The following is a 10,000-nucleotide window of genomic DNA, read 5'->3' on the forward strand; positions in this document are numbered from 1 at the left end:
CGCACACAAAAAATAGGTCAAGGTCATTCAGAGCAGCCGGTAGTCTAAATCATTTTTGATTGGTTCTTTCAAATTCTCCGATCTTGATTGGATATCATATTGTCATAGTTTCGTCCGTTTGATTGGTTCTTTGAAATATATTTTTGTCTGGACAGTGTCGTCGCAAAATGAGTGGTCTTGTGAAAGCATTAATTCTCAATGTAGAACCAGATGAAATGTTCCATTGTGTTAAAACCGTGATAGATCAATGTTTTCATCTTTGTCATCAATCACTCTTTCAACAACCAGTATTGGATAACCCATTGGGTTTTTGCTCGATGATTGATACATTATTTCAGCAGCATATCAACTGGTATAGGATAGTGATTCTAATTGCTTATGCTAGAAGAGTAGCTTTACGTCATCCAGACAGGGAAAATTTTTCTCAGATCGTTAGTCTTCATCTTGAGAAAAAAACTTAATCATTGGCTCGAATCACATGGTGGTTGGTTAGCGATGCCTCGTCATATTATACCAGAAAGGTATTGGATAATGCGTCTCATGTGTGTTTTACTTCGTGTACTTTTGTCTTGACTGATACTGAAATGGAACTTTTTGTGAAAGATTTGCTTCTCGATCAACAGATAGATGATCGTTATCAGAAAGCAATTGCAGGATATGATAAGTATATTCACGAACATTTATCGACCTGTCCGTTGATAGAAACCAGAGAACAATTGTATATCGTCGCAGACGAATTATTCTCTCAGATCAGCTGGGGTAGAATCATTGTTTTTTTATGTTACATTAAGCGTGTACTCCGTATTCACCCGGATAGAGAAAACTTTGCTTTATTTGTGGGTTCATATGTGGACAAAAAACTCAGCAGCTGGATTAAGACCAACGGTGGGTGGCCCTCTATGATAAGGAGATTTCGCCCGTCAATCGTTGGACGAATCGAGTACTTTTCCCCATGATGTTTTACTTTGTGATTTGGTGTGTAATCGAACAACTCAATTATCTTTTGAGTTAATGATCATATTGATGATTCGAATCATTTTTTATGTTTTGAATAAAAGAAGTTATATCTTTTCATCTTGTATTTTTTACTCTTTGATAATTATATTACCCAACAATTTGTTACAGTTTCGAAGGATTTCTTTTTTTATGCTAATTTTTCTTTGAAATTTAACGTGAACATTTCGAAAATGAAACAAAAGTAGTTCCCATATAATAAAATTAAAATCTTCTTTTACAAAAAACAAAAAAAAACAAAAAGAAAACCATAACAGACACAGTAAAAAAAAAACCGACATAAAACCATGTGTTGGTGAATAAAATTCATTTTGTTTTATTTTTTCACAACATCGAAAGCAATGTACTTTCACACACCAGTTACACCTTATACAATAATGATCTAAGGTCATTCACACATTCACATATCAAGCTTTTAAATCATCATTATAATTTTCTATAAATATTAATAAAAAAGAAAAAGCAAAAAACAACAAAACTTGACCAAATAAGATTACGATCTAAATAAAAATGTAATAATAATAATAATAATAATAATAATAATAATAATAATAGTAATAATAATAATAATAATAATAATAATAATAATAATAATAATAATAATAATAATAATAATAATAATAATAATAATAATAATAATAATAATAATAATAATAATAATAATAGAATTATAAAAATATGATAAAACAAATGATCATAGAAACAAACGAAAGAAAAAAAAACAACAAAAAAAACAACAAAAAAAAAAAAAAAAACACACTTTCATACACCATACACATCTTATAAAATGATCATTCACACACTCAATCATTAAACTTTTTTTTTTATAAATGATTAATGGGTAGCAATGTTACATATATATCATAAACATCATTTTCATCATCGTCATAATCATCATCAACAACAAAATATTTGTAATTAAACAATTTAAAGCAAGTCTTAATTTTATAAGCGATCAAGCAATCAAAAGCAAACGGTTAATGCTTATCAATTGTATTGTAATCATCATAATCATCATCATTATCATCATCATCATCATCATCATCATCATCATCATCATCATCATTTTCTTCATTTTAAAAATCATATATTAAGGTATAAAGTAAATAGAATTATGTCTTGTTTCGTGTACACGAAATAAATTTTATCATAAGGAATCTTATTTTTTTTTTTTTATTTTAAACAACAAACATTCCAATTAAGATTACCCAACCAAGGTGCCTCGGGATAAATGAGTAACAGCTCTTGCCACTTTTAAATCGTTCATACGTAAATGATAGGGATTAAAAATAGATAAAAGTTTTGACAAACTTTCACCTTTACTTTTCTTCAACACGAAATATATAACGTACAAACCACATGTGGAACTGGTTATACCCTGAATAATACGCGGGTTGTGTTTACAGCTTCGACTATTGTTTTCCACAAATCTTTGAATTGTCGGATACGCAGAAGGCGGGAACCCAAAACTATCCATATATTCTGCCTTTCCCATCCCGTTAAAATACACAGATACCCAATGTTTTCCGGGACCGGAACTCGACTCTGTGTTAATAATGTACGCAGCTGGTTGACGAGAATTCGGGTTGTTCGGAAGTCTATCTTTAGGATAAACACCTCGAAAAATTCGTCTCGCCCTAACGTGTCCGTTTAACATCGTTTCGATTTCTACGTTGTTCATGATGAAAAGTCAGTGATCACCTGACGAGTGCGATCAATTTCTATTACACTATCTAATTCGCTGTAACAGAACACAATGATCGGATCAGCTAGTGGGGTCGAGAATTTAAGTTCTAGTCTAAGCGACTCGCTTTTTACCAGTTCAAACTGGTTTCCGTCTAATAGCGATGGTGACAGATCAAAACCAAAAAGACTACAACCCTGAGAGTAAGCATTATAATCTATTCCATTTCCGGCATCGTTGTTAACCAGTCCAGCTGCTAGCATAAGACTGTGATAAGCTCTGACATATTGTTTACTACTGAAATTCGGAGTTAGTGCTTTGGACGGTATCTGTTTTCCGTTCAAGTACAGGGCTAGATAGGACAGATCAAAGTGCTGGAAATTAAAAGGATTCTTTTTGTAGTTTCCATTAAAGCTAGTGCTTTCGATTAGACCCAGCACGATCTTAGTCGGGGTTTGCGATAAAAACAAATTATCTTGCACTGCACTTAAATTTCCTTTTGGAATAGAAAAGGTTTTATGGACAACGCGCTTCATGGGGTATTTACAATTGCCGATGTGAAGTGCTTTCTCGTGTGACAGGGCCACGGCTGGGTTTAATTTAATCTTCCTAACATACAACGAGGCGTGCGTAATTACACTCTTAAACCCCTCAGCATCGGTCATGAGATGGAAAGCATCTTTAGACGGGATAAGCCTCAACTTTACATCAACTCCATTAATTAGATACCGTTCTTGATGCATGAAATCTAAATGTAGTTTTCCCATCATATCCACTTCTTTACTCTCTTTCACCAGCTCTTTCCGTGCATCGAAGCCAGCATTTGTACTATCCGTTATTTCTAGTTTACCCGGGGTGTCCTCGTGAAAAAATTCCATTGTCAGGTGACTCCTTTTCGCACCTTGATCATAATTCAACATTGTTTCTACAAAACTCCTAAAAGGATAAACGTTCTCACTTGACGTCACCAGAACATCGTTCAAAGTCATATCCACTTGTGAAAACAAGGCATGAAACCAGGTGTTAACAGGGGCAACATTGCTATCGGCGTCTAAATTAGTTCCATCCGCCTTTATTACTTTAACGCGTACGTGCATAAATGTGTTATGCAAATCCAAGTAGTCTGACGTCCCCCCGCTGATCGAAAATTCGATCGGACCTCCACTCGACAAAGTAGAGATCGGATGGTATTCCACAAACAAACCATCCTGAACAGCAGTCTGGGTGACGGGTAATGAGAACAGATCGAGTCCGCTGTGTACACTCTCTGCGGAATAGGGATGTAACAAAGCCATGATAATCAACCAAAAATGTCTTGAGCTACGTTCTTCCTACGTCTCTTCCTGGTCTTTTGTCGTGTCTGAGTAGGTCGTCGTCGTTTTATACGCCGAGTCACACGTCCGGGTGGCGGCGGCGGCGGCGGCGATGAAGTTGAAGTCAAACCACCCACGGCTCTGTTGAGTAATCTTTTCCCACTCTCCCCCGCGCGTCGTTTTAAAGCTGTTTTAACATTTTGACCGGAAATGACGTCAGATGCTATTTGGGCACCGGTTTTTGCACCTTCTTTTAATAATGTTTTAGCGCCCGATTTCAAGATGGGAAACAGAGATCTCGCAATACCACCAAAGATACTCCCAAGCCCTCGACCTCTTTGATGTCTTCCACCAGCAAACACGGGTAGACCACGTCCTGCTTGAGTACAGTAATAATCATCGTAACCTTTTTGATTGGATTTGAACACGATCCCTTTTGTCATGACGACTTTTTACGAATCGAATCTCTTCTTTCGAAAATGAAGTATCACGATAGACTTCCCTGAAGCAAATGTCAAAGGTTCGCCTTTGTCGTTGGTTAAAAGGATTTCAACCGTGTCAAAATTAAATAGTCTGAGAGGAACATAGTTAGGTTTCTCAAAAATATGATGAACTATGTCTTTGCTTCTATTTCCGCTCGGTACGCATCTCAAAAGAGGTACGACGCTATCCCCAACTATTCTAGGTTGAACGAGGTTGCAATATACGTATACTGCTTCGAATCCGACGTTTAGATGTAATGGCCTTTCACTCGACACAGACGTTGGACCGTTAAATAATGATTTGGAATATTCAAGAGATTGCTCAATGTCGAACTCAAGTGCAAAAAAGTTCCTTCCTTATATAGCCTTATCATTACTCTGCGAGTCGCACGGTCGTAATAAAATTTGATGAAACCCTCGTGCTTCTTTTTTATTTTCCTTCTTATATGAGTCATCATCGTTTTAACCAGTTCATCCGGTGACTCGTATAAACCCGATGGGATGAGTACGGTATCTTGTTCGCTGTCGTTAGTAACTCTAAACTCGAAAAATGCTTCATTCTCAAGGATGTTGTTATACGTGTTACTGAATAATATTTCTGATAAACCGACTTCGTATTCTGTCGATAAATCTAACACTCTGGGTAGTTTTGTAAAATAATGCCCTGGAGAATTATTCGGAAAATAGCTCATGCTGCTATTAGAAGGTAAGACTAAATAAGACATGATTAAACTCGTTTATTCAGTGTTGGATTTGGAAGAACGTAACTGAGACAACTACTTAGAAGTGCTACCCATAGTCTGTCTGTTTCTCCGTCACGCGTCAAGTTATATAATGATACAGACACAACAATCGACACAATCATCATCTGACACAAGAACACGATCTCCCCTCTAGGGAATCGTTTCCCAAACATAGACCAATAAGATGAATTTCTGTTGGAATTATTACTTTCACTTTCGGATCCTTCCATTTGAAAATTTAAAAAAAACAAATAAAAAAAAACAAAAACAAAACAAAAAACAAAAAAAAACAACAACAAGGATGATAATTAATTGTAAACACGAAGATAAGACTTTGGTATCCAAGAGTTAAATGATGAATCGTAACCGACCCACTTCACCAAAAGTTCTTGTCCGCTTTTACGCTTATCCAAGACGGTCTCAATTCTGTAGATTTCTTTTGCACCAACTTTTTGCAGTTCTTGTTTATAGAAGCTTCCGCGCACGCATTCGTTCTGATCGTCTGTAATTTGGTAGGTTCTAGGTGTTGTTGAAATGGATTTTGTCACTGTAAATAACTCTTCGGTCCAAGAGGGTAGGTAGCCCTTTTTAAACAGTCGCCTACTTTTACTTATTCTCACACGATCGCCGATCAAAAGTTTTGCACTAGTTTTCTTTTTAGGTCGATCATCCAAATACAATGTGTTCACACGTCCCCTTGATTTTTCTCTGTACGTTCAACAGGGCGTATCTTGATACTATGATTAGAATGATTATAACTTTTCACTCTTTGGGAATACGTCTTGAATCGAGGAGAGTTCTGACGAGTAAACACACCCACAGTTTTTTCTTGAGAGTCCTATTGAATCGTTCAACTACCGCAGCTTTAATATCCTCGTTCTCAGTAGTAAAGAAATCAATTCCATTCCGCTTCAGAAATTGCTGAAAGTTTTATTGACAAATTCGAGGCCTTTGTCGGGTGGAGCCGGATTGTTTTTTCGACCAGACTCTAAAATTAGTCTGAAAGCATCTTTTAAGTTTCTCCGTTTTGTCTTTTATAGGAACAGCCCACGCAAACTTGCTGAAGACATCGATTACACGTCAAATGTATCTGTACCGTCATTGTACGATTTCAATTGTTGAACATCATGAGATCAGCCTGCCATTGATGGGTCTATTCCACCTACAATATCCGTCGACGCGGAAATTTGTAACGAACGGGTTTATGAAGGGTGTATGCGTCTTGATGAGAAAGCCAGAGCTTACGACAGTTTTTTTAAGTTTCGTAGCAGTCTTTAACGGTTTAATACCGCCATAAGATCCCGGTTGATTAGGATTGTATAGCGAGCGCGTAGTGTTTTATCTCCTTTCATTTGAATGAGACCAGGCAGATGTTCTCTCCGGTTTAAACCGTTTCTAAATTCCTCGACGGACGTTGTTCTAATATACGCCCACCTGTCAGCATGACCGATGAGATCACGTGGGACGTTGGATTCCTGCAGAGCACGAGCAAAATTATTCCATCCTTCGGGTGACAGACTTTCTTTTGCGGAGTGCGTCATTGACTAGATCAAGAACGTTTGAATTTGGGATGATATTACCGCGATATTTAATTCCCCCTCGGGTTCCATTCAAGCTCTGTGTGTCTTTTGAGATAATCCAATTAATCTCTCCGCTTTCTTTCTCAACGAAATAGGTACGCTCTCAATAATATCTTTGTTAAAGTGTCGTGTTCTGTTGGGTCAGGTGTTCTTATTGATTGGATTGGTCTTAGTTACCATCTGATGTGATCGTTCATCTTTCCCGCTTTAAGAATTTCCACAGCACTTGTTGATACAACTCTGCTTTTTCGATTGAGTTCATATCTTTTCGCTTTTAGAATTCTTTCATCTGCTGATCAAGATCCCAAAGCTTTTCTGTGGGGGGTTCGGTTATCGGTGATTCTCTTCGGGTGTGGATTGTGTCCAAGAGACGTTTGGTCCACCAATCCCATTTTCTTGGCATGCCCCATCTCATAAACCACCCGCTAGTATTCCACCTAAAGTAGCCAAGACAGGTTGAAGAAGGGCACCTAATAGACCACCTTTTTGTAAAAGCTTCTTTGTCGAGATGGTGAAGAGCCTTTTTTTGATAAAAGTCTTAAACTTCTCTTGTGTCTGTTCAAACGCTTCTTTGTACTGGACTGAGCGGAAGATTACCGCGTAATATATTCAGTGCACATTCGCATAACGTATTGATTGATCCGGTGAGCTCCATTTAAAACTGCTTTTTGCTACTCTGGTTTTTAGCCTCTCCAAGAAGTTTCAACATTGAAACGTTACGTTTTACACGCGCAGACATTCTTTTGGATATAAACAACTTGTTTTTCAGGAGAAAAAAGTCTGTTCTTACACGAAGATGGTCAGGTGTATCCTGTCGAAGATCGATCACCAAATAACCCTGAGGTACATCTGTTGCGTCCTTAAATGCGTCTAGTAAAAAATTTGTCTTTCGGGGATACGTTGTTTTGCCAGCTGAACGATCTGCGAACGATCACGTGGATTTTTAAAAATAACGAGATAATGAGCATTCAAGCTGATAGTGCGATGTTCTTTATTTTTTGAGAAAAGATTTTGTACAAGATAAAACACTGAAATGTTATTGTGATGCGATTTTTTGTAAATAATTTAGTTACGCTGTCATCAGTTTCGGCCATTAAGTCATCGAGTATCACAAAGCGGTGTTTGGTTCCATCCCAAAAGGAAGATTTTGGTATCCCCTTCTATAAAAGTTAGCCTTGTAACGCTTCAAAAGTTCTCTGCCACTCTCCATAACACCATATAATTCTTCAGGTTGCGGGGTCATCATCTGATTTAAATGCTCATAAATTTTGTGACCATACAGTTTTACCGCTTCCAGAAGGACGGCTATCAGACATGTAAACGGGTGTTTGAAGCGCGGATCCATGATTGTTATACCAATAGAGGTTCTGTACTGTTCCGTCGGAACTGACTTTTCTCTTTATATAAAGTAAGACAGGTGGCTCTCTGCTGTGTGTATGTATAAACGTTTGAACTAGCACTCGAAATCCTTTATTCTCCCTACTTCACTCTTTCGCGTTTGTAGCACCTTAAGATACTTTTCTTTTGTAAGATCGTTCAACCTCTTTGATAACTCCTTACAGCTGTCTTAGACTTCCCTTTTCCAAAACAAATATACGTTTTTGAACAGAGTGCTACTCCTCCGTCTCCTTCATATTCTAATTGAATAGACCCGGGGTTCGTTGTCATATTTTTGCTGTGCACAACAACAAGGATATGGTGAAAAGTTGTTTTTTTTTCAACAAATTCTCGAACATGTTTAGCACAAGCTACACTCGGAAACCAAGTATGGTAGTGTTTGTAAAATTCTTAACTAAGGCGGTTTCAAGAGGTCTTGAATATCGCAGTCGGAAAATGCAACGTATAGACTGTCTGTGTCCATCTCAAAAAGTTGGTAATCGGCCCTTGGAAAAAAACTGTCTATGAAATGTATTGAAACTGTAGCATCCTAAGTTTTGCATAGGAATAGACAACGATCCGATTTGAATGGGTAGCGTCCATAGCACGGTACGTTTTGCTGACTTATTTCGTGTAAAGTCGATGTCAGCGGGGTCATTTTTCTGAAATAAGGGCTATTGATGCTTTTTGAGACAACGTTTTTATCATCGGCATATGTAACTTTCGTATGTTTATCTAGCGCCTCGAGTGTCTTACCATATGCTGAGTTACCATTAATTTCATAGTTTCGGCTAAGATGCTATTTTTGGATTACGATCACCTTCGCGTCTGCGTCTGAAAACCTTTTGCACAAAATTTGAAAAAACAGCATTTGGTGTATATTAAATTTTACTTCTTGAATATCTTCTACAATAAGACCGTGATTGAGATTACCATTTGAGTAATGGCGTTTGTCAGTAATATTCCATCAGATGGTAAACTGCTAATCAGAGTGCGGCGAGGTTTGCTTTAACAGTTTGTTTTCACGGCTGTATTGCAGCATGGGTTTCCCCCTATATCTTCTCTCGAGACCAGGGTGTTTTTAAAGATTGGTGGCATTTCGCGTAATATGCGTAAGGTCTGAAGGTTCACTAATAGTACACTGAACGAACCGAAAAGTTGGTTTTTGACAACTGCCGAAATTATCGATTCCTTGGTGATACGGGTTACCTATTGTAAAACAGTTATTATGAAGCGGGCGTAGTTTCTGTAAAAAAAACAAGATATCCTAGGGTCTCTTTTCATTTTTTTCCATTCACATTCTAAATTTCTATTAGGGTAATTCCCAAAACGTTTCTGATATAAGCATTTTTTTCAGATGTTTTTTGTTTTCTTTGTTCAAATGTTTCACCAAAGAATGTGGTCTTATCTTTGATACAATCATGGCCATGAATAACAGCCTTGAAATTCGAGAGCAATTCGTTCAGTTTCAATAAACCCGTCGACCTTAACCTGTTTTTCGTGACCTAGATCTTTTTCTTTCAATTAAATTTTATGACGAATAGGAACACCCTTTATATAAACTCATCCATTCAAGCATTCAAACGCTGCTGTCCAAATTGTCTATTTTCTCAGGTTTTAAACGCGTTTACTTTTCTGTCGTCGGATAAAACAGACCGCTAGGCATGTCTTGTTGAAGACAGTATAATACAAACTATTAGCACATAGCCTTTCAACGATTGTACAGGTTTATCTCCCCTGATACGTGTCCTGTTCTTTTCTATATAACGTGTAAAAATAATTGACGGTCCACCAACGATGGTTAGAT

The 10,000-nt window shown here is 37.2% G+C and overlaps 1 protein-coding gene across 1 annotated transcript; it reads right to left on the reverse strand.

Annotated features, from left to right (window-relative positions):
- Positions 1–2,691: 2,691 nt before the first annotated feature.
- On the reverse strand, positions 2,692–3,993 carry LOC144964105 (uncharacterized protein F54H12.2-like). The gene has a single exon (XM_078898044.1). It carries the CDS (start codon positions 3,991–3,993, stop codon positions 2,692–2,694), a length of 1,302 nt encoding a protein of 433 aa, XP_078754170.1.
- Between the last annotated feature and the right edge of the window lie 6,007 nt (positions 3,994–10,000).

Source organism: Berghia stephanieae, chromosome 2 (assembly GCF_034508935.2).
Source record: "Berghia stephanieae isolate SIO BIC M18660-M18661 chromosome 2, UCSD_Bste_1.3, whole genome shotgun sequence".
NCBI lineage: Eukaryota > Metazoa > Mollusca > Gastropoda > Nudibranchia > Aeolidiidae > Berghia > Berghia stephanieae.

Excerpts from the sequence above, each read along its gene's own strand:
- LOC144964105 (XM_078898044.1), bottom strand. The coding sequence starts at position 3,993 with ATGGCTTTGTTACATCCCTATTCCGCAGAGAGTGTACACAGCGGACTC.